This window comes from Teleopsis dalmanni, chromosome 1, assembly GCF_002237135.1.
Source record: "Teleopsis dalmanni isolate 2A chromosome 1, ASM223713v2, whole genome shotgun sequence".
Taxonomy (NCBI): Eukaryota; Metazoa; Arthropoda; class Insecta; order Diptera; family Diopsidae; genus Teleopsis; species Teleopsis dalmanni.
Genome location: NC_051846.1, coordinates 210539227 through 210565852, shown reverse-complemented (window position 1 = coordinate 210565852; position 26626 = coordinate 210539227). Strand labels below are relative to the sequence as shown.

General features: G+C 31.6%; 3 protein-coding genes across 3 annotated transcripts; 1 reads left to right on the top strand and 2 right to left on the bottom strand.

The window, feature by feature from the left end:
* Positions 1–15478: 15478 nt before the first annotated feature.
* LOC119671717 (replication protein A 32 kDa subunit) lies at positions 15479–16738 on the bottom strand. Its single transcript, XM_038082472.1, has 4 exons — positions 16523–16738; positions 16405–16469; positions 15786–16348; positions 15479–15723 (listed from the first exon to the last, which is right to left on the bottom strand). The coding sequence occupies exons 1-4, from the start codon at positions 16533–16535 to the stop codon at positions 15645–15647; spliced, it is 720 nt and encodes a 239-aa protein (XP_037938400.1). The 5' UTR covers positions 16536–16738; the 3' UTR covers positions 15479–15644.
* A 690-nt stretch (positions 16739–17428) lies between these two features.
* LOC119671716 (coiled-coil-helix-coiled-coil-helix domain-containing protein 2) lies at positions 17429–18823 on the top strand. Its single transcript, XM_038082471.1, has 3 exons — positions 17429–17628; positions 17915–18089; positions 18152–18823. The coding sequence occupies exons 1-3, from the start codon at positions 17582–17584 to the stop codon at positions 18410–18412; spliced, it is 483 nt and encodes a 160-aa protein (XP_037938399.1). The 5' UTR covers positions 17429–17581; the 3' UTR covers positions 18413–18823.
* A 1151-nt stretch (positions 18824–19974) lies between these two features.
* LOC119671715 (protein xmas-2) lies at positions 19975–25074 on the bottom strand. Its single transcript, XM_038082470.1, has 4 exons — positions 24955–25074; positions 24388–24899; positions 23351–24324; positions 19975–23297 (listed from the first exon to the last, which is right to left on the bottom strand). The coding sequence occupies exons 1-4, from the start codon at positions 25002–25004 to the stop codon at positions 20079–20081; spliced, it is 4755 nt and encodes a 1584-aa protein (XP_037938398.1). The 5' UTR covers positions 25005–25074; the 3' UTR covers positions 19975–20078.
* Positions 25075–26626: the final 1552 nt, after the last annotated feature.

Genomic DNA, 26626 nt, shown 5'->3' with positions numbered 1-26626 from the left:
GTTTAATCCTATTTGAATTGCGATCACTACCGAAACCAATTAAACATACGTTACATTTTTCTAAGATAGGCTTATTCAACTTGTTGTATAAGTCTTCGCGAATTATATTAAATTTACTGCCTGTATCGAATAGGGCTGCGCACTGTAAATTGCCAATAAAAATGGATTTGGTAGTTAAATTGTTTTTTTGCTGTAAACTGCGCGTATTTATTTTGTTTTCGGCTTGTTCACAGTTTTTAGAAATATGTCCGTACTGGTTGCACTTAAAGCATTTAGTACCTCGATTTTTATTTTTGCAATTCATGGACAAATGTCCCTTTTCACCACAATTGTAGCATTTCACTTCTGTTTTATTTGTTGAGAAACTTTTCTTTTCGCTTTGTTTAAAATCGTTAACTTGCTTACTTTTTTCACACATTGTTTCATATGATCTTAATTTGTCTTTAAATTCATTAAGGTTCTTTGCACCATATAGTATCATTTTATTTACATAACCGTCTCTAATTCCATCTATTATATACTGAATCAGCGCTTCGTCTTCGATATTGCCGCGAGATGCGATATCTTTCATTTGATAAAAATATTCAAACACATTTTCATCTTTTTTTATTTTGCGAGCACTAAGTTGCTTATGCAATTGTGCGCTATTTGTTGTTGTTCGAAACTCATTTAACAGGGCGTGTTTTAAAGCACACCACGAATTTAAACCTCTTTCACTCAAAATAAAAAGTTTAGCAATGCCTCTAAGAGATTTTTTTGCAAACACTAGTTTTTGAAACCCATCCCAACACATCAGTGCAGCTTGTTCCTCGAATTCTTCAATCCACCTTTCTACCGAAATGATATTTGTGCCATCAAATGGTCTAATTGAGTCCTCTATATCGCGAAAGTTCATTGCAAATTTTGGTGCTTCTCTTTGTAAAAATTTTGTACGTGTGTACGCTGCTGCTTTATTATTATCATCCACTTCAAACATTTTATTGCCATTATCGTCACGAGATTTTTTAAACTCGCGTTCATTGCCTCTGAAAGTGCGTTTACTGTCAACGTCATCATCGACTTCTTCATCTCCTTCTTCGTCATCATCATCATCGACTTCTTCATCTCCTTCTTCGTCATTACATTCATCGTCGTTTGCGTTTTCGGACAACAAAAAATTTTTACGTAGATTTCGAAATATGTGCAGTTGTACATCTTTAACACAATAACTTATATTTAGTACAATACAAATTGAAACCAAATCACGTTCAGTCAAATTATTTTTAATATATTCGCATTTGCTTGCATACGCCTTGTCATTTTCGTCGTAATCGAATCCAGAAAATTCTCTCAATCTCTTTCGATTATTTCTATCACCTTCTTCTTGGTATATAAATTTATGCAACGCTATTATTATGTTTTTGCTGCTACTGCGCAGGCTGCTGCTTACGAAGTCATTTAAGCAAGTCATTGTGTAGACTGAATTTCACAATTGCCGGAAATTCAAATCCCTGTTGAGCAACCAATTTGTAGGATTCCTTTTTATTAGAATCAAAACTAATTAATTAAATTACAAAAAAATATATATAAATGAAAAAAACTGTTTGTTCTTCCGCACACACGTCATTACTTCACACGTCTTCTTTCTGCACTGCCACACTACGTTTGTTTCTTCTTTTTTACTTCCTTATGCTCGTATGCTGGCGTTGCCAGATCTGCGTCCCACATATATATATACCTGAGTCATAAAATTGCGGTTTCCAGCCGGAGCTAAGTCAACCACTGATATTCTAGAAAAAGCTCTCGATATGATACTGGAAGCGTGATGTGATTACTGGCTGTGCTGTTGTCCACAAGGATGTATTAGAATAGAAAAGGTACGCAAAGAGTGCAGATGCTTGAAGCTGAATTTTAATCATTAAATGGTTTCTTATTATTATGAATATATATATATATATATACAACAGCACAACCAGTAATCACATCACGCTTCCAGTATCATATCGAGAGCTTTTTCTAGAATATCAATGGTTGACTTGGCTCCGTCTGGAAGCCGCAATTATATGACCCAGCTATTAGGTTGATTCTTAGGTAGTTGACACAAATCGTTGCGTTTTTTTCCCAATACCGGAGGTATTATTATAATTATTTAAATGACAATCTTAATACTATTGAAATTCATGCTAAAGCTGGTAACACCTTCGGAAACTTTATCAAACCTTCTGATTTTAATATCATATCTTTAAAAGTTTATCAAAATGACTGCTAGAATTGGGTCTGAGAGCAGTTATAAAAGTAATCTGAAAATAAAAATCGCAACACAGCTTAAAATATTATAAAATGCTATTGCCGTTGTATTATAGTAACGTTATGGGAACCACAATATGCTTTTCGCCAAAGTAATTCCATTAAGTCAATTAGGGTAACTTCTTTGATTACTATTTTGTTCCATATTGTCTTGTGTATTGAAGACTTTGGTGTGTTCATAATATAGAAAACGTTGGTAATGTTTACGCTTTCACTATAGACAATCGACAAATATAGATAAAGTTCTAATAGCTTTTTTATTCCAGTAACAATTAAGGAAACTCATTGTTTCGACCTATTCAGATAATAGAAAATAAATAAATGTAGGGTATATGTGAAACAAAATCTCTAATCGAAATGTTGAAACTATTTCATAATAAATATTTCATCATAATCAATATTTATTATTACATATATCTTGCTGATAATAAATTGATATACAGTAAATGTAAACAATAACTCAACCTAAATTAATTTTCTCAAGAATAAGGAAACAGACCACTCTTGGTATTTTAACAGTTTAGAAATCGATGACATGAAAACTGTCATCGTGCAAATCTAGACAACTCAATCACTCGTAAGTACACATCGATTTTTTTTCCATTCTATTTTTCACCACTTCACAAAAGGTTATAAACTTAAGTACTCCCAGATTAGTTCCGAAGAATTCACAGTCTTCTGGTCATCGCTGTATGCATTTTTTTCCAATAAAACTGAAATAAATAGAGCCGTGCAATTAAAAAAAAAGCTAGAAAAACAAAAGCAAGATACAATAACTTTTCACGATAATATTGATCAAGTACATAGATAAACACTAGTTGGAGAGGTAAAGTCTAAAAGCACTTTGCACTCAAAACGTAATCGCATTTACGTATGTATCGTACGTATTGCAACTACAGATGAAATGGCGCGTTTTAATTATTCTCTGATATGTTCTGGTTCTGGGCTCTTCGATTGGTTTCGCAAACTCCTATACATATAGTACGAAAGATTGTAAGACGTAGTTTTCAAATTACTTGAAATGAAATATTTTATTGAAACTTGAGTGCTCAGATAAGCACACCTTTTTTCCCTCACATATGTGACTTTTTTTTTGTAATTTTATTATGCCGAGACAATTTGTTTATAAACAATAAAAACCTTATGAAAAAGTTTTCTAAATATTTATGTAATTTTACTTTTATATTCAATAACATAAGTTTTATGGCCGTACAACAACAAGGTCATTATATCATTGTGTATTGTGCATTATTTTACAGTATAGGAGCATTTTGTGGCGTGGAACTTGAGCTGGTAGCGCTCATCACTGCGTGGATTGTCGTCTTCGTAACTGAAAATGTGTCTTGTAAGTGGGTCACTAAACCGTTGTTACTTGGTTTACCAAAAGTGGAAATATTTTTCAAGTTGACTGCACAGACAATGGCATATTTTCCATTAAAGCCTTTTATGATGGCCTCTTAAGCACAGTTTTTTCTGATCTTTGAAGAAGCTCTTCAGCCGTAAAAAGCGTCACATTTTAAGTAATTTTTTCTTAAATAATGATTCAAATAATTGATATTCAGCATGATGTGTTTAAAATATCATCAAATAAAATTTGTTTAAATATGTAACAGATTGTATAATAGAGAAACTCAGGTCTTTATAAGAAAATTGCCAAATTGAACGCCATACACATGTAAGAAAATTTATTTGGAAGATTGTATGTAATTATATTTGAATTGCTCTTTAAAAGTTACAGTGTAGTTACTTATATTTAAATGTGTGCTAATTTATAGATCTCTGATAATTGCAGGTAATTCTGGCTATTGTCTATATGTTATATGTTTCAGACAACAGCAATATTGAGCAAAACATAGACTTAGAGAGCAAACACATCCACAGAACAAAAACAATTTAAATTAAAATATATTTTCAACTGCCACCAATTTCCTGATCAAAAAAGAAGACTGTCTAATAGATATCATTCAAGTACTTAGTCCATAGAACCAAGATTAGGTTAGTTTGAAAGAGAGTTAATATAAGAATCTACAATTACACACGGAGGTATCTATTGCCAATTATGATGCTCCTTACTTGCCAAAATAATTTAAATTCGTTCTCAACTACCTTCAGACGTGATAGATACTGTCATTTTTAGAAACAATTCTGACGACAAATTGTTTCAACTAAATATAACCATAAGCATTCTTAAAGAAAAAGAGGGTTTAGAAATAAAAACTATAAAAGCGAACTGTCTTTAAAATTTAATTAGTCTAGCACAGGAACACAGCTAATTATACAGGAAGAATATATAGCTGGATTTTTCTATATAGCTGAAAGACAACAGAAGAGTCTGTTGGAGATAATATGATAAAAAGCAAGAAACAAAATATGCGCTATTTCTTTAGTCATTGTCACGATCTCACAATCACGTTAATTGAAAATATACAAAGATCAAATCTTGACATTCTAAACCTAAGGTTAAGGTAATCTCACGATCACATTTATTATAAATATTTAAGAACTTTTAACAGTTTAAAGCTAAGGTTAAGGCAAAATGTTATAAGAGATTAATCAGAACCCTAACCCGTCTACATCTGAGTAACTCATCTCTTTATGTTATGGAAGTTTTGAAAATATTGGTATAATATTTAACAATAATATTGAACAATACACATAGGTATTAATTCAAGTAAATGATATTTTTACTAACTATTAGTTAGATTGACCTTTGATCAAACAATTTTTATGAAATCATTCGACTTTACCGGATTTTTTTTTCACGACTAAATATTGGTGTTGTTATATAGTTGTTGTAAAAATGTTTCTTTATATTTTGACTTATGAACTATAAATTGAAACAGTAGTACTTTGATCTGTATAGATAATATACATTTATATAGTTACTGTTCACTATGCAACAAATAGTAAATAATCTATTATCTCAATGAAGTGAAATTATCTATTAAACTGGCTATTTAGAAACGAATCTCAAAAAATATTGCAGTTTTTGCTAATTGAATAAAAGAAATGTATATTAGTCGAGGATGAAGGAGCTAAATAGAGAGCGAGAGGAAGAATATCATCTGTCAATGACATGATGCGATTAACAAAACCTATTCCAAAAAAATAATTTAAAATAGGAGTATAAAAAAATGCAGGGAAACAAGGGAAAGGTCAAACAAAAAACAATTTCAGTAGAAATGTATTCAGCTATATATGACGTATGGAAATAGGTATTATTTAATTTAAACGAATAGTATCAGCAATTTAAATAAGATCATTTAATTTATTCTTGAGTGCTAAGTTTTTGTTGTGTTGATAGAAATCTATGAAGTCAATGTGGTCTAAATATTATATATAAAGTCCTCTACTTAATAAGAGTAGGAGAGTTGAATTCCGGAGAGTTACCGAATCTGTTGTATATATAAAATTGCAATTAGGAAATCAGAATGTATAATGAAGATAACCTGTATTATTTATTTTTTTTTATAAATAATCAAAAATTAATGCATTTATATTTTATTTAATAAAAATTAACAAGTTTTATTATCAGTTCCTTAAGTTATAGCATCTATGCTGTTTTTCAATTTCAATTGCTTTTTTATTCAGAGATATTCCATTCAAATTTCTTTCTTTTTCTTTCTTGAAGCTTTTCGAGCCGGCCGAGCATCATAAACATGATTGACTTAATCGGACATCATTGAATAGTTCCAACATCGAGGAGTTCGAACTGAAAGATTCATTAGAATAGTGGTTCCCAACCGGTGGTTCGCAAACTGGTTAAAATGGAAGTGAATCAAATTTAATAAGTATGGACACATAGCTTGTAATTTGTTCTCTGAGACCTCACTTATTCGAAAATAAGCACAAAAAACTTCCATGTAACTAACAGAAATGCATAAAGAGTATTAAAATAATTATACAGTCTACTATTCCTAAAGTGATCCCTAACAAAAACACAAATGTGATATTGGTCCATAGTCAAAAAAAGTTTGGAAACCACTACACTAGAACTTCATCGACCTTTTGAACATTATCGACCATCTAGCACATCATTAAGTAACTCATTCATCATCGAGTAGTTCGAATTCCAATGCGCAATTCGTACATTAAAAAACTATTTTGAACATAATCAAACAGCTCGAACATTATCAATGATCTGAAATATCAACGATCAGCTTAAATATCATCGAGTAGCTCCAACAATATCGAACAATAACGAACAGTTCGAACATCACTAGCCACTTGAATATCGTCGACCAGCTTTTGTGATAATCCACCAGTTCGAACATCTTTTAGCAGCTCCACCTTTATCGAGGAGTTCGAATATCATTAAGCTGCTTAATATCGTCAAACCGTTTGAACATCATTCAATAAGTCTAACATAATCAACCAGCTCAAATATAATCCAATAGATCGAATATTATCGAGCGTACTTGAGCTACTCTAACATCGTAATGCTTGAAAACATTATAACACTCATAAATGTACACATATATTAAATCCGTTTCTTAATTTATATATCTAGAAATGAATTAATATATTTTCAAAAGCAGTTACTGTAGATCACTTTCGCACTTCCCATCACAACAACCAGCTGCTTTTGATCGCTATAAGAATCTCAAAGTGCTGTGTAAGTAATTATTTTTAAAATCAGTATTTCTTCGCCTTAAATGCACAAAAATAATTTATTTTCTTCTTAAGGAAATAATTCAGCTCGGCAGATTTCGCTGATATAATATCAGCTTCATGCTTATATAAAACGGTAATTAAAAGTATCTATTAATGAAGCTGCCGGACAAAGTACGCTGGCGCTGCCATTTCTGCATACGCTTAACCTTGACCGCAAATAAAATAGGTGCACATTACGGCAGGAATTATATTCGTATTTGGCGATAACATTTTATTTTGAATTGGCATTAGAAGTATTTTTGAAATCTACGAAGACGATAAAGCACACACGTGCGTATCCCAGATCAGGGCATGAATTTTCAATCCGCAAAAACACAGCCTCAAAGCAGATTCCGCTCCGACCGCTTGTTGGAAGCAGGTGTTTTATTAACCCACAGCTTCGCATACACAATTATCTAGAAGAATTCTTTGAAAATTATCTCTGAAAGTAATTTCAAAATTGTCAATAAAACATTTTGGCTTATTTATCTGCAATCTGCAATAAAAAAAAATGTAATCGAAGCTATAATCGTAAAGGCAATAATGACGGCAAAATTGCGATGAGGTCAAACGCCAGAGATACATTAGTTGTCATATGATATCAATCGGCATATTCTTTTAATTATTTTTAAATGATTTTTTATTTAAATACTTTTAAGCAATTAATATGTAAATTAGAGAGTTAAGTTAACTTAAAGAATTTCACAAAATTTTTTATTAAATTATTTATGCTTAATTAAAAGTTTAAATAATATTTCCCTCGTACTATAGAACATACTATCAAGCTGGGTAAAAATAATATTTTCCAAATGTTCAATATCATAAAAATTATCTGTTATCAAAATTAGCTGTACATTATAATGATTTTTCATAAAAATATTCAAGGGCATCAATAGATCCAAGAGCAAATAGCATCTGAAGAATCTAAAGACCGCCAATGTCTAAGCTATAGACAGCGAACACAAAACCGTAACTATAAAGAAATTTGTGCGAACCTAAGGCATTATGGTGCACATTATGACTGAAAAAAAAGACATATCCATAATAATAGCACATATATTATATTCAAATAAAATTCAGTTAGAAAAATAATAATCGCGTGTAAGTTTCTGTTATCTTAGTGGAGTTAGATCTGATTGATAACGATTGGCATCAATGACTTTAAAATATGGAAAATAGTTGCGACAACCCGGGAGGTTAAGAAAAACATTATAACGAAAGCCAAAGTTGTAGTTTCCCTATGATAAAAAAAAGCAGAAATCTCCATTGTTAGTATTTAAAAAAGTCACTTCTTGGATCCTCCTAGTTTAATAGAGATTAAACTGACTTGATAGGATATCTCGTTGACGGCTGAAAAATATATAGAAAATAGTTGTAAAATCATGAGAATTCGAAGAGCATTATAATGAAAGCCAAGGCTGTAGATTAACTGTGAAGAAAACGCAAAAGTCCCCATTGTAAGTCCTTCAATAAGCCACGTCTTAGATCCCCTGGTTTGTTGGAGTTAAAACTGACTTGGCATGATTTGTCCCTAATGGCTGAACAATATAGGATAAAATTGCGAGAAACCGTGGGAGTTTGGAGCGCGTTATGATGAAATCCAAGGCTGTACTTTAACTGTGATGAAGAAACTCGCTATTGGAAGTCTTTAAAATAAATCGTTTTCATTTCTAATAATATAATAGATAGATAGAAATACGTATTTGTTACACTTCCCGCAATCTTCTTATCAAATTCGTTTCATCTTATAAATTATGATTGTCAATTCTTCAATTGTTCATTTCCAAATTATACCGAAAAGCTTCTTAGTGTATTTTACTAGATACAATACTTTACCAATATTGCAGTCTGATTACTGAGAAATAAATAAACATTACTAAACTTTTTCATGCCACATTCGGGCACGTAATCGTTGAAGCATTTAATGCATTATCTCAAAACTCTTGCCCACTTACGAAACTGAGGTATCCACTTAACTCGCGCGATTGTTGCGATTGGGCTTCTTCAGCAAATAGTGTCACAGCCTTGAATTATCAATTAATGATGGTGCGCTGCTGGTAACAATAAGTCAATAAGTCAAGACGGTGTCGTAGATTCTACAATGTTAATGTTGTGCTTATTCGCGTTGAGCTACTAATTCCGAACTCACTTGTCCGTCACTAAACAATATTCAAGAATCTTAAAAACCAAAAATTGTCTAGAAATAATTTCAGGTTAGGCTTCAAGTATTAAAGTTTGGTTGCTCGTTTGGAAACCTTGTAATTTAAGTAACGAACATATTTACGAATGCAATTGTAGCTATAATTTTAGTAATAAGATGTGTAAATTAAGAGTAACGTGACCATAATTTAATTAGACTTGGAGTGAACGACGGTGGTCTTTTGGAGCTAAGTGCCAATGCGAAAACTCAGGTGACAACATTAAAAATGCGTAGAAGATAGTTAGCGGTAGTTATTATCATCTATGCATGAAGTGGAAGAGATACAATGTACTCAGCATTTTAAGATTTTTCAACATATTTATTTATACATGTAGCAAATAGTAATTTTTCATATATTATTTATTATTATTAGTAGTAGTATGTTGTATTTTATTATATTATTCTGTCAAGAATTCGAATAGGTTTTAGGTTGGATAGAAATTATTAGGCGTTATTTTTTGTGATTGGCTTTGAATTGCAATATCTTTCAAATGAACAATTGCAATTGGTGTTACTTTTCTTATAGGATAGATGATGGACTAGCTAATCATTCGTAGATGACTTTTCTCTTTCCAAATCATATCATATCTAGTTTTATATTGGAAGTATTAGATGAATGAAATTTAAAAAATATATATATATATCTTTCAATTTTAATACGATTAAAGAAGTAAAGGTTTTCTATCACAATTACTTGGGAGAAAATGGTTTTTTTTTCTTTTATTCAGAATATTTGGAAATCATCGAAAATCGAAAAAATTACATCTAAGAAATGCCAGCGTGTAAACAATCCCGATATCATTAAGTCTCTGAAAAGCAACCATATAATGACCCTCGTACTATATTAAAAACATTTCACAGACTAAACGTAATTGTATGATCTTCGAAAGATAAGGTATAAGAGGTTATAACAAGTGGATCGCGTACAATAATATTGTACCATATTGATATGGTTTTGGCCATGAAAATAATATAACTCCATTAAGACTGACGAAGCACGATATAACAGCAAAGAAGCTGATGGTGTGGGTTTGTAGCAAGAATATTCGCCATTTTAAACGAAAGCCACCCTGCCAAACGATTGTCCATGAAAATGATATATGGTAACTCCTTCAATGTTGACAAACCTGGATATAACAGAAAGAAAGATGACGCTGAGTGTCTGTTGTTACCTTCAGAAAATATAAAACTGTAAAGTCGTTATGAAATCGGTCCAGATTAAAATACAAGTGTTATAAAAGAATATAATGTTACATAGTCATATGACTGTTGAATCAATAGATACATAGTATATATATAGTTGTGTATATAATTTTTATGTAAATAAAATTTAAAAAACAAAAAAAAATTAAATTAAAACACAATTGTTAACAAATAATTCCAAAGAAGAAGTTAACCAAAAGGCAGCAAAAATGAACATGTTTCAATGGAAAAACATAAAATATTAATTTTTTTATTTTCATTATTAATTAACATAAAACTTTGTATTAAAAATTGCACGAACGTGGATTGCATTTTAATGAATTTACTTTATTTTAACAACCAATTACGCGTTTTGCTTTTACAAATAATTTCAGTAATTCGATGTACATGAATTCATGTCAGTCTTTTTTTCTTTTTTTCTTATGAAGTTATGATTTTTTCTCTAAAAATAAATCAATTTTTGCTTGAAAAATACGAATTAAATATCGTGACAAATTAGGTCTTGAAACCCCGGTTTTATATTTAAGAAGAAGAAGTAGAGCTTGGAGTTCTACCTGTTGACTTTTAGCTATGATCTTTAAATTATAATAATTTAGAACAGTTTTTCGTTAAGCTTTAGTTATTGATTATTGCTCAATATTTTATCCATAAAATAAATATTTCTTCAATTATAATCAAAAAAGAAAAGCTTATCAATTATGTTAGCCCTTAAAGATAGTTTAATAAAAAGTGGTTGAAAAGTCCAATAATCTAATAAGTCTTTTATTTCTTCTTCATCGGAGTTATATTCCAAAATACAGCTTAACCTTCTTTACAATACTTCTTTAGTCTTGAAAGATTTCTTGCAACTATTTTCCAGTCGTTAATCTCAGTCTCAATCATCTTTTCTTCAAACCAGTTAGTTCAGAGAAGTACAACTATTATTTTTCAATTCGCGTTTTCTACATACATTTTACACATTACTAACTGAAGTCATTGTCGTACTATATAGGTACTCTATTCAGCGTGACTCTATTTTAGGTGCCAAGCTAATTACAAGGCTACTCAACTGTCCAAATACATCTAAGCCCTTATTACACTGAGGTAACAAGGATTTGAGTGCGGCTTATACTCAATCTAATTATAATTTCTTCTAACCTCATTTCTTTCTTGCATATGTTCCCATTGAAGCACATTCCTCACTATGAAGACTCCATGTATAACGAAGACTAAGTTCATTTTCTGCTTCTGAGTTTTTATAAAAACAATATTCACACTTACTGTCCACACTCATTATTTGGTTTATTTATATACCTTGAATATATTTATTTTGAAACCTTGAATATTACAGCTTATATTTAGTATAAGAAGTATACTATAGTATATGAACTTTATTTTCTATATTAAAAGATCTAACTAATATCTTTAATCAAAGAAGTTCGAAATAAACATTATTTATAGCTAAAATTTGGTTTTTACATACTATATGTGCTAGGGTCCAATACATATTAATGATAAAATGAGGTTTTATATTTCTTTAAAAGCTTAAGGAACTTTTGAAGATTAATGATAAATATCAAGATATGACGGCATAAGTATATGACATAGACGAAACCAGAAAGCGGTACTAGGTAGAACCCAACAACAATTTTTGTTGTTGAAATTTATTCTTTAAAGACCAATTACAAAATTCTAGCTTCGCCATCGTTTAGTTATTTTTAATGGGTCGCAATCATCTCATCGGCCTCTTTTAATTATAAAATATTCCTTTTTCTAATAATTTATATATCGTGTAATAATTTTTTTATAATACTAATTTAATTTATTAATAAATTGATATTAATTTATCTATATTTAAAGATAACATACTAGCTCTATAAAGAGATTTCTAACTCTTGTGAATATTAAACACGATCTTATAATATCATATATAATGTAATAGAATGTAGGAAGACATACCACATATAATGTATAAAGACACACAAAGATTCATAATAGCTTCTGAGCGTCATAGAAGGGCTATCAATTGGTATCGTTGGTAATTCAAATCTAGCGAAACACTTAACAGTTTAAGCACGCATCGGCCTTCATTAAAATAGTTTGTAAAATGTACGCATTTCCCTATTTTTAATTAAATTTCCGCAATTTGTCAAAAATAACGACTTTTTTTAAATGTTTTTGATAATATTTCCGCAGCGACACTGAGATTCTAGTGTCGGAATAATTTCACTTTCAGATAACCAAGGGAGGCGGACTTACACAAATCGCTCTCTTTTGATTCTAGCTTTGAGTGGATAGTGTTGTGTGGATCGCAAGACGTGCCGATTCAGAGGAAGCTCAGCATACAATTCAATTACGCCGATTGCATATATTAACGCGCTCCAAGCCACATTTGCTAATGTAACCATATTTCGTTTGACTTCATAAGCCCAGTTGAGCTAAAAGTTGGCAAGAGCTGCGAGCAAATAAATTAAATTGCTGTTAGCATAACCTTCGACGTTGTCAAGAGGCATAAAAATTATGACTGAAATATGAATACATTTTTTTTTTAAATAAACTATTTGTTAGATATATTTTGCTTAATGTTTAAAATGCGTTAAAAATGCGTAAACACAAGCACTTTAACACACATATGTATGTCCATTATTTGTATCCACTATAAGCAACTAAATGTACTAAATGTATGTAGTGTAGGCACTTGGACCACCGCAGAAATCTTGTCAACCGCAAACTTCAAAGCCAACTACCATAAAATCTCGTTACTTGTTTAACCGATCAACCAAAGAAATACACAAATCAGTTAAACGTTGAGATACAAACAAAGTGGACTTAAGTATATAACCAAAAATCTGCAATTTCAGTGCATTCAATATGCAATAAAAAAACTCAACCAACGTTATTTTGGCTTTTGATTAAGTAAATTGGCCAACTTCAACCATTTGCATTAACAAGATTTTAATTGCTTTTAAATTGATAGCACCACATATGGTCACCACATATGAGCAATAACAACGACCACCAACTGCGGCAGTTGAGTCCAAAATAAAGGAGTTACGTGTGATAAAGGCGCCTACATACTTGGCATTGTCAATGTAACGCACCGAGTGATTAAAATTTAAAATCTCCTAAAGTGACAAACTAAAATAATATCTATAGTTTGTCATAATAATAATAAATACTCTTAAATATTAAAAAAAAAAATAAATTAAAAATATAATTTATATTATATATATTATATTTATATATATAATGTTATGTTATTATTGCATACATTTACCCTTCTGAATAATTTATTTTGTTGCAATTTATAATCATATATCATCTCCTATCGATAATAATAACGGGTTAGGTGTTAGTCTGATCTGAGCTCTCGTATCACCTATGATTAAAATTCTACTTCGTTCTAGACATCATTTCTTATTGAAGCAAATCTTCATCATTTCTTTTCAAATAACAAATGATTTAAGAGAGAAACTTTCATATAAGCATATCAAAGACATCTATACTATTTTGAATAGAGTTCTAACGATATGATTCTAGATATTCCCCCTTTTTCTAAAGTAGAAAAATTTAATTATATAAATACAATAGCAAAATCTATGATTTAAAAAACTAAACTGTTTAATATAAAAATGCAGAGAATTTTATAACTCGATTGTATACGCAAAATCGATTTACATAACGTAACTTGCCATCAATATTATATAGTTTCATTGTTATAATCACATAATACAAGGAATTAATCAAAATAAGAATCAACAATATCAAAAATATGACATGAAACTCTTCAATAAATTGCCTGTTAACTTCTGCGATCTCCCTGGTATACTCAACGGCTAAATAAAATCTTAATATTGTGCTACTCCTGTAAATTTACTATCAATATTATGGAAAGTGACTCACCAAGAACCAAAAAGAAAAGAACTAATTCTCTGTAAATCAACAAGATCAGTGACAAAACAACATCGCGCCAAATGTTGAATTTCCCAACACGATTAAGAATAAAATCTATCTAGAAATAAAAATCTATATCTATATCTACGGTTTTCAAACAATTGAAGAATCGAAAATCTGGCACATTATTCTTATTAGATATCTATCCAATCAATCTAATATTCGTTAATACATCACTACAAAGGCGTCATTACCAATCTGAATTACTTAACTCTTAATGTGATATCTTGATTTAATATACTATATTAGATCTTTACCCCCAGGGGACTAGGCACAGAGGCAGACCAGCAATGACTTGGAGGACAGTTCCATAGGAGACGGGCAAATCGTTTTTCGAATTGAGAGCAATAGCACAAAATAGAAGCCAGTAGAAAACTTTTGTATACTCCTTAAGCTCCTAATGGAGTATAGAAATAAAAAAAATTAGATCGTTAATTATTTATAGATTTCGTGCTAATAATTAATATTTGAAAAGGGGTAGTGCACTGCGACCTAAAGACCTATTGCCCCTTAGTCGAATTAAAGTGTTTCTCCAAATCCTATTTCTTTAACGAAAGACAGTATAGAGCCTATCTTTCCCAGTCTTGACTCCTTATGATCCGTGAAATACCCTCATAGGTGTTTCTTCCGCTTATGCATCAGTGCCGGGCATTCTCCAAGCTTATGGTAGATTTCGGGCTAATGCAGATTTACAATTAAAGAATGTATTATTCTTTAATGTGGAAACTTCATTCCAGTAATCATGGGAGAGAGGAATAAGAATATAGATTTAATACCTAGTGAACTAGGCTCATCTAAATCAGAAAGCAAGGGCATGAACTAGGTAGAAAGCAATCACTTTGGAGAAAGGTTTTGTTATATATTTTTACACCCGTTTTAAAAAAAATGGGCTATACAGCTTAAATCTTATCGTACAATGTTAACACAAACGACCAAATCAAACGTTATTAACGAACAAATTCATCTTTTCTTCACCTGCAAAGTGGTTAATTAATATATTTCTACCTATTTGCTAATTGTTACTCCCACTTTAAATTACATCAGCCGCTTTATCCGTGTTCATTGTGCAGTGTTGCATCTTCTCTTTATGTACTTGCTCTCAGGTCGACGGTTGACTACAAAAACCATGTATCAACCTTCTCATTAGTTTAATCATTATTAATTGTAGCAAACAAACTACGAACAAATTTATAACAATTTTTTCATTGTAACTAACAAAATATGTATTTCTGTTCTAATTACTTTCTTTAAAAATGCAGAGAGTACAACATTTTAAAGCAATAAACTTATAATATAAAAAATTAAATGAAAATGAAAAAATTTTAAAAAAAAATTAAAAAAAATATGTGAGGAAAAAGTCAGCCATTATTTATTCCGTGCTGCGGAAATGGTCTGGATCAATACTGGAATAAATATGTCCTTCTGCAGTCATGAAATCTAATATTTCGCTTGAAATAAAATAAAACAAATATTTACAATTTTCAAATAGGTAAAAAACCACTTAACTTACTTGATTTCGTTCTTATTGACGTGGTTGAATCTCATCTGCAACTGATTGCGACTGATACCTTCGTCAGAAGCATAACTTTTGATTGCATTTAATAACATTTGTTGTTTGCTATCTAGACCTATTGCAGTATTAGTTGATTCGGTGTTCTGATCAGTATTTTCGAATTCACTCATTCCACTGCCAACGTGTGAAAATGCTTCAGCGGAATAACGCGCATTCAACATTTCTAAAATATGAGTACATATTTCGTTCGGATCAGATATTGGTACTAATTTGAAGATCATCAAAGTTTTGTTTCCACCCTGTGAACGTATGCTACCATACACTTTGGCATAGTTGTCTATCATTACATCTGGAGCTTTAGAAGCGTTACCCTCCTCAAGCCAATAATGCCCGTCTATGCGTCCCGTATGATCTTCCAATGAATAAGTGACCTTTGTGGAAGAGGTTTCAATACTACGCACTATTGCTGAAATAGACACCAAACCGAACGATAAATTCCACAGTTTAAATGCTCCCTCAGAGGATTCAAAGATTTGTTTGATTAATACTGGAGCAATTCCCTTGAGTAAACAGAAACATATAGACTAATGCACACATTTAAAAAACATTTAATTACCTCTCCTTTTGAACCAGATGCAGCACCGGCTTGTCCGGCCTGCGTTTGAACAAACTCGCCACCAACTAATAATAAATGTAATTACCAAACAATAATCAAAAAACTAATTATTACTTACAAGAATCATTCATTGTTGTTATAAAATTAATCTGTCAAAGACTAGAATACAATTTACAATTTATTATGATTAACGACGACTGAATTTCACAAACTATAAATCCCGCGGAATTTTACAATAAAAAGCTATTTAAGTGCTGCCAGACTGGCTCAGACTAGTTTTATAAAGTTTTTCTGTGGTGAATACAGAAAAAGTGTTTGGTAACGATATGACAAGCATATATGTTCTTGTGAAAAATCAATGTTTCATATGCAAGGTATTTTTAATTAAATTTTTCGTATATTCTACAAAAATTACTTTGCTTGCTCCTAGTAATTTTAACAAATATTTACATCCAAAATAATTATTAGGTGTATCTTCAGCATTAATCAATGATAATATCTTTAAACAGAATAAATTAATAATGATATTCTAGCTATTTAATTAATAATAAGAGATAAAAAAACATGTTGTTTCGTAGTTGCTATTTTGTAAAAAGTCGTTAAAAGATAGTCTTATTCATCAAAGAATAGTGTATTTCAGTGTGTTCACCTCCTACACGTAGCATTGTGAACTTTATTAACACATTTTCATATTGAAATTGAACATAAATTATTAAATTTTCACTGTTGCATCAGCTGTTGCCGGTTTTTTGAGAATGGTTTTAAAGTTTTTCGGAGCTCTGTTCCGTTCACAAAATATGAAGTTTCTACTTTTCATTTAACACTTCACCAGAGTCTATGATTTTAGCACAGAAGTAGTATGTAAAATAAAATCGTGAATATATATCCAACAATATATGAGATGAAGTCAGCAGCAACAATGTTTCTTAAAAAGCAATCTAGACTAGGTGTTTCATACCACATATCATTTTCTATTTGACGTTATCATAAACAGAACAACAACAAAAATTGTAATGTCAATTCGGATATTGTGAAAAGTCATTTGAAATCTAGCAATCGAAGAGAAAACGTGAATTTGATAAAAATCAAAAAAAAAATTTCTCATACATAGAAAAACATATTTTTGGAAAAAAAAATTTATAATATTTACATCTGTTTAAAAATCTGCTAAACAAAAATGGTTCGACGAGGACGTTCTGCAAGCCCACCACCAGCTTCCAGGAGGTTTGTTGAAAATATTGAAATTGAAGAATTTTCTAGAACCAACAAAGCTGCTTAATTAATACTTTATTTTGCAATGTATTTTAATTTAATTAACAGAAATGTGTTATACGGCATTATATATATTTTATGCGATTTTGTGCCTTTGAAAATTCGATGAAATAGCAAAAATAGCGTTACGTAACAATTGCTTATGCGTAGAAACGCTGCAGTTATAAAATATTTATTGAATTAATTCTGATGTTTAATTTGAATCGTAATCTATTTTTCTTTTATGAATGTATTACAGAAGCATGCCATCTCGTCCACCAGCTCCTGCTCCAAGTCAAAATTTACCGGCACGTGCCGCCCCTGCAGCACCAGCACCGATGCAAGCAGCGCCTAGCGGGGTTGCACCACAGCAACCATCAATGTTCCAGCAAATGGCAGCTACTGCTGGTGGTGTAGCGGTTGGTTCAGCTGTGGTAAGTATAGCTTTATTTTATTTAAAAATATCAAGAAATTAATTATTTGTAAATGCTTTTAGGGTCATGTTGTTGGCGCCGGTTTAACTGGTATGTTTAGTGGCTCTGGTGATAAAGAAGTTGCTGCTCCCGCACCTGCAGCCGCCGGCCCTGCTCATCAACAATACTATGCGAATGGTGCCCAGCCAAATGAACCACAAGGACCATGCAGTTTTGAGATCAAACAGTTCTTGCAGTGTGCTCAGGGTCAAAGCGATTTAACTTTGTGTGAGGGTTTCAATGAGGCGCTTCGTCAATGCAAGGTTCAACACCATATGCAATAAAAACCTATTAACCAGAATAAAATTAAATAGCAACTTTAAATTTATGCAGTATCCTATAAATTTTAAGAAATTTATCGATCATTTAAAATGTAATAATCCAGCACTTATTTTTAGAGTTTGAAAATTTTATGAAATAGACAAAAATGGTAGCGGTGAGCAACTAAAACATTTCAAGCAGCGACGCAATTAACATCAGGAGATAAGCAGATGAGTCAATCATTTGGCAAGGAATTATAAGAAAACTACCGTGTACAACACTTCAATAGTTTGCTTATGAGTTGCTGACGTTTTAGTTGTTACCGCTGCCAGAAAAAAAAAACAATAACAAAATGCTTTTGTTTTAAGTAGCACTTAAGTCTTAGTGTAGTAAGCTCTCTTTAAAGAATTTAGCATTAAATGGTAGAAAACTCATAAGTTATCGTTTTATTACACATAAATTGAACTTGGCATTTTGTCAACGAAATTATTCATGCAATTTGTGGTCATGTGGATTTGAAATTGTGCGAATTTTGTTTTATTTTCTTCATTCAACAAAAAACAAACTTAATGGACTTTGGAACTTGTTTGTCTGATGCACAAATTTTTTGTTGTTTACATTTTCATGTTGACGTTTTAAAAATAAATTGTTGATTAAAAATATTAGCAATGCAAATGAGTTAAATTAATTAATGTTTGTGAAATACTTTATTTACGTATGGGTTTATCAGAGATAATGCATTTCAAAGACGAAATGAGCTTTTACTATCGCATTATTCAAACGGTTTGATAATGTCTTATAGGTTGTATGAGGTGTTTTATGCGAGATTATTGTAACTCGTGGATATTTATATAGCAAACAATGTCTATGGTTTTACAAACGAATGTGAAGAATTAGTAACTGTCCTAGTGACTGATAAAACTCTAATTGAAGAGACAAGCTGCATTTCGTCCTAACAGATCAAGTTTTCGCAGGTTATATTTAAGTTGAAGTTAAAGAATATTGATGAATACAATAGGAGACCCATTGTGGTTTATACTACTCTAGTATAGATCCTATAGCTCTATAAGACGTCATAAAATCGTATACATACATGTCAAAACCAAGCTATGCGTATTTCGTCTAAATCCCACCATATGTCGTATGTTGCTCAGCTTCCAGCAATCCAAATACTTGTATGGATATCCCAATAGCCCAACAGTTAATAGCGATCTACCTCCACTTTGGATACATTAATCGCTTCCATCATATCATGCATTCATTGACATAGCCATAACCGCAAGTCATGTTTATGATAGGATGAAATTAACTGTCTATATGATATACCTTTTATAGAAAATATATGTTCGTTAAATTTAATTTTATTTATTCTATGAATGTAGAGTTTAGAAAAAGAGTATTCTATAATTGACTTAACGTTACAAAGCAATCATAAACCACTCAATAAAATCGTCCATTGTATTATCTACATCCATTTTTTATTTAGTCAAAACCAAAAGACTAAAGACTAAAAAATTAAAAAAAAAGAAAGTATTTCAGATATTTTTCAATTTTTTTAATTGTATTAAATAACTTAAAATTTTTATTTATGGAAATAAATACCACATCATTGTCTCGTTAGGTTTGGTAATAAAATTATAGGATATCATATATAACGCTATGCACATAGATTTGTATACATTTTTTGATTCAGTGAAACTTGTGTTTTTTTTCTGATTGAATTCTTTTGTCGATTTTTTCTACTATATCGAAGGCTTTCTTCATAATTTCCTCCATTTCTGATGCATTCTCATCAAGCTTACGTTTGTTGCACTTATTGTATTTGATATTGAAAGTGTTGACACAGTTTTCACTATCCTCGGACTCTTTCTCATCAATTTTTGGTATATCGAAGCAACCAATAAGTTTAGCAAATTCAAATTGGTAAAGACTTTCGTCAAGTTCTCGAGATATCAAGCTTGCGTTGAGTGTTTGTTTTTTTAGCGTATCCATTTTCTTTTCTGATTTGGCTAAGACATTTTCAGCATGTTGTACTATGGATTCAATATCATTTATTGTAGCTTCTGCAGAATCACTTTGCATAGATGAGTCTTTATCAACAACTGTTAAGTCTAATTTTATATCTTTAATTCCATTGCAATTGAGCCACCAAGGCTGTGTTTGGTACATCAACATATCCTTACGTTTATAGATAACATGCTCAGGTAATTCTTTAGCAGATGAACTTTCTTGAACTGCATTTTCAATGTGTGCATAAGCTAGCACTTTTACCACTTGCAAATAGTTGATGGAACTGAAGCGAGCACTTATTTTTAAAGACTGCAAGTCTGGATTGCTTAATTCATTAACTAATTCTTTGATAGCTTCATGCGCTACTCGTGCAGCTTTTTCTTCGTTCCTTGGCACACAGAGACCAGCATATCTTAAAAGCCATAACATATACTCATCGTAGTCACAAGGAGGAGCGTCCTGCATCTTCGGCAATAGTAATTTTTTCAACAACTGTAAAATTTTTTGTTGTCTACTACTATTGTACCAGTCTTTAGGAAAATATTCGTATCCCAGAGGTACATCTCTTGTTGGGTTAGAGACAAAAATAGCTAATTCAGTTGGTAATTCTGGTAAATAATCGTCGCTTATTCGAACCAAATCCATCAAACGTACTACAGATTCATTGTGCAATTCCATAACTTTCTCAAAACTGCTACATAATTTGTTAAAGACTGGATTATTAAGTGTTGAGTCAAACCAACGCAACCACATTTCTTCGCCTAAGTTAATTTCTATCCAATTTTTCACTGATTGCATTTCCAGTGTGTCATCAGTTCGGCTTTTGTACGCGTTAGCTTCTTGCGCTACGAATTTCACTGCAACACTCAATTTGGCGTCGCAGCGGAATTCCGATTTGCGAGTCGAACAGCCAAAGAATTCGTAGGAGCTTACCAAATTCGCCCGCTGCAGTTTTTGCAAGTCTAAAATCCTTTCCAGATCTTGTTTATCATGGCTGCAATTATAAATAATGAAAGCAACTGGTATGGGTTTATAAATGCGAATCAGTTTTAGCAAAAAATGTAAACGTTGCTTTGTCGTTTGTAGATTAACGCTGGTTAAGAAACAAATCAGTGCGTCAATATTGTCACACTCGTTTTTCAATGAGGTATGTTGTTCTGTTTGTAGTTTAGTTCCCGTAATTTTGCGCACGCATAACGCGATATCCTGTTCCATGGAACAAATGTAAGCTGTGCTCTTTTCAGTTTGCATTGTTGGTTTTTTAACATATTTCTTAAGCCATTTATTGCAAATACTCTCAAATCCTGGCATTTCTTCATTTTCCGATGGTATGGAAAGAGCTAATTTAAAAAATTTTCTTGTTTTTAATAGTCCAGAGCACATCTGCTGATTAGAGAAAAATATTTTGCCAATGATTTGGTGCAAATTTACGTTCTGTTGCGGACCTCCCAGTTCATTCTCTTTTAGTAACAATTCGAAATTACATGGTTGTCCATAACGATAGCGTCTCATTAAGCTTAAATTCTCATACTGACTGGGATGTACGAGCTTCGCTACTTTCTCAGCAGAGGTTTCCGTTGTTACCCACAAAGGCGTGGTCTCAATTAGTTTACGATCACGTATAGATTTCTGTGTAAAGCGCAACCAGCTTTGAAAAGTTCGACGAACCAAACATTGTTCATAGCACTTAAATTCGTACTCTTCCTCTGCTATACCCTGAATTTCTTTGTCGACAGTTTCGTTAAGAATTGATACTAATGTTTCTTTGCAAGTCTTATCAAACGACCGATAGCTTGATAAGACTTGATTCGCGATTTCCGAGATTTCTTCAGCAAGGAAGCAGCTCAATTCTCTCTCTGTTTCTTCATTAGCATTTTTTTCCAAAGATTCTAATTTTTTATTTCGATCCATTAATGCTTCCTTTTTTCGATTTGTTTCTTCTACAAGTCTCAACTTTTCCTTCTCTTCTTCTCGTTTTTTTTCCTGCTTCAAGGCTTCTTTCATCTCAAGCTCCCGTATACGAGCTCGCTCTTCAGCTAAATTCATTTCTAATTCCTTTTGTTGCTTTTGCAGTAATTCCTTTTGTGCTTGAAAGTTATTTGTTTCCAAAAGTAAGTGTCTATTGACACTTGTAGTTGTTATCGAACTCTTTACACCCTTGTCAGTGGTAGTGTTGGCCGCATTGAAGTGTTGAAATATGCTATCGCTTGGTATTGACTTGGGCAGTGCAGGCCGCTGCTGAAGCGCCTCAGTTGAATCTTTTGCAACAACTCCGAAAATACTTTGAGTTTTGGTGAAAGGTTTATTTTCAACGTTGCTAAATATGTTGCCAGTAGACAACGTTGCAGTTGGTGGCACTTTTGGCATTTGGCCGAAACTGAAATTATGTCCGATATTACCAAAACTTCCAGTATTAAGAGTACTAACGTTATTTGGAGCTTGAAATAAGGATTTAGTGCTCCCAAAACCTTGTGACTTATTAATTTGACTCTTGGTTTGGTTCACTTCTCTTGGCTCACTTTTATTGGCAAAAACTGATGTAGTGAATATATTGTTGGTTTTCTCTGGCGGGGTTTTAAACTGCTGGTGTGGACTGGAACTGGAACCAATAATATTCGTTGTTTGTGGTGGTTTGAAGATGTTTGCATCGGATTTATTCATGGATGGTAAGCTAACTTTTTGTGCTGATTTAGTTTGTTTTTGCTGTTGTCGCTCAAGTTGTTTAGCCTTCGCAGCTTCACCACGTAACTGATCATCTGCTTGCCAAGCATCCGGTTTAAGCATTCCATTCTCATCAAAACTGTTATGTGGTTGATGTTCTTGATATTCCACAATTGGATAAAGTTTCTCTCCACACACACATTCCCCTACGCTAGTAGTACGTTTTGATTCTACTAACTATTAATGCATGATTAGTAATATTTTAAAATAATCATTTCAATTGAACATACCTTTTTCGCTCTCATCATGCTGTATTCCATTTCGGGTTCTTTAATGCGATCTAACAATACCCGCGAATCTATGCATTCCAATCCATGGTAAATTAAAAAATTTTCTGCCGTTTCATCATCTTCAAAGGCAAGTATGTTGCTCAAATAAGATAATGGTAGAAAAGCCTCGTTTTTGCGCCACTTATATGATTTTACTATAACGTTCATGGCACACAAGCGCAGCTTTGTAAAGTAACCAAGAAGTAAACAAGCACTTAGATAACTTGTCTCTGGATCCCGTACCATATTAAAAAATCTGACATAATTATTGTTCTGTAGTGCATTATAAAAAGCCACAGCACGTTTAATTTCCTTCGAGTTTTGTATGTGTTCTGGTAATTGCTTAAGCTCCCAAAGAAAACTGGAATTGCCTAAATTTAATAATATGATGTATGATCGAAACTCCGGTTCACAAGGGCAGGGTATGTTTTTGATACGCAAATCATGATACATATACTTCAAACTTTGAAGGCACTTTGTTAAGTTCTCAGCATTGATTTTTTTATCAAATACTGAAGGATCCACAGCTACCAAACGTGCAGCACAATGAATATGAAATCGTGCGCACTGCTCAACCAATTCAACGGCTTCTAGTGAACATAATTCTTGTTGAGTAATATCTTTACGTATGGAACGCGTTCTATCCCAAACAAAGTGAAACCAATCACTTGGTGACACATTTGGATCATCACAAAGATCCATAATATTGTACATTAAATAATGCATAGTCATTTCTAAGACTGGTTCTGGACGCAATTCATGCGCAAGCGGCATTTCTTGATCGGCACTGCTACGGGAATATTCTTTGATTGCTCGCCGATGTGAAATACTAGATCCATTATCAGTATTTGTATTTCGAGTCTCAAAAAGTGCGATTTGTCGCTGAAACTCACGCATAAGTCGCTCTTTTTCAGGGCACATATCTGGACATGTACCTAGAATGTTAAAAAAAATGCCTTAACTTGTAACTTTAAGTTGCAATAGTTATTATTTATTACCTTTAATGCTTTTAGCCTCTTTTATATCAGTAGTGCGAACTGTGGTTAATCTAATCAATTTATCTCTCGCATCTAGTATACGATATTTGTCTTCTTCCGACAAAGCTGGACGTCGCAATATTGATTCCAATTCATTACGTAGAGTCGTATCTACTTTAGGTGTATCTTGTTTAGGTGACTTTGGTACTATATTTAGAGTATTTTGTTTTATAGGACGATATGAGTGAGATTTCGATGACATTGCTTCTAGTTCAGCTTTCACATCCGGATCCACCCATTCTTCCGTATTTTGCACATGAGCTATTTCACGTTCAGAATACGATATACTAAATTCATGACCGTTGTATGGAGAGCCACTCATGAAGGCATTCTCTGCTTCATCCTCTGTCTCATACTCAATTGTGCAACTTAACCGTCGAGGACGTAAAATAAACCGGATTATTCTACCAAATTTGCTAAAATGTTTTTTAGCAATTAATTTGTCCAGAAATAATTCCGGTATATTTTCACAACTAAACGTGAAGAATTTATTGAATTTAATGCTTATCAATAATTATTTATACATACTTTATGGATTTATAATTAATATCAATGGTTTGCCTAACTTCATCAGCCATTGTACGTCATATGTAGATGTAAAAACTTCCGTTATGTTTTTATTTATTTATTGTACGTTAAAGAATTCTGTTAAAAATATTAATTGTCTTTTTTTTTGTTTTTTAGTATTAATTTCAATAAATGTTTACAAAAAAACCGTACAAATCAACAATATGATTATTGCCGCCTTTCAAACTTCATTGGAAAATCTGGAAAATTGCTCATTCACAATAGATAAAGAAATTTTTAATTACAAATCTAAATAAAACGATGTTAAAAGAAGTGCTCGAAATAAACTCGATTCCGAATTTTTTTTTTAAATATGAAAGTGTTTATCTACATCAGAGCTGTCCAATCCAGATACAATCACGGGACAATACAAATCACTGTACATATTGGAGGACTGCAGAGGCAAATACATACATTCAGAGTTATTTTCGACAAAAACAACAATACAGTTATTATTTTAAATTAAGTTTTAATAATTCATCAATTTAAATTCATATATTTAGCACATATACCAAAAAAATAAAATGATAGGCGTTTTCGGTGACTCGCAAGTATGGCAAAAATGCATGCTGGCGTTGGCATCACTGTTGCAATCTCTCAAGGGTTAACATATATTTTGACAAAAAGCAAAAATAGCATAAAGCAAGCAAATTACATTATTTACAAAAATAAATAATTAACACACATTGAAAATGAATACAGAATTAAAAGGAATGGTAAAAATATTGAAAATTTCAAATAAAAAAACACTGAAATTTTCCTTTTTTTCCAATTTTCAAATTTATGAAATTTTTGAATTTTTAGTTACATATAATTTTTGACATATGATTCGTTGGAGTTTCCAATGAAGGTTCACAATAATTCGCTTATTGCGTTTGTAACACTTTTTTTACTGGCTGATGTGCTTGGCTAGCATATCTATACTGGCCGAGGTAGAGAAAATAATTTTGTTGTTTTGTGTACATTTTGGCCAGTATAGGCCAATAACTTGCTGTTTTTTGCCGTATTTTTTCTTTTCTTAATTTTCAAATTTATGAAATTTTTAAATTTTTGTTTACATATAATCTTTAACATATCTTTGCAATATTCGTTGAAGTTTCCAATGAAAGTTCACAATAGTTCGCTTATCGCGTTGGTAACACTTTTTTCTTTACTAGCCAGTATAAAAATACTGACTTTTTTTTTATATAAACATACTGCCAAAGTTATTGTATAAAATTGTAAATTATATTAGTATAAAGCTTATCACTACTTATTCTTAGTTTATTATAATGATGAAATATATTAAAAAACGACCAAAAAAACTTTGTTTTTATATAAAGAAAATTTATTTGATTTGTTTTCAGAGACGTGGTAATACTCTCTTTATAGACGACTTATACTACACGTGATAATTTGTATAAATTCTTAATATAAAATAAATTTTTAACTCTCTTTAAATATGTAAATATAAATGTATAAAACTTTTTCAATTTTGTTTATATAATTATTTATAATTAACTTTAAGCAGTTGATGGGAGGTTTCCAAACAATTTTCAGTGAATGTTCACAAGAGATTCACAAGAGGTGCTATCAAATTATGTAATTATTCACATAATTAGAGACTTTATAAATAGTCTCTTATAGCAAGAGA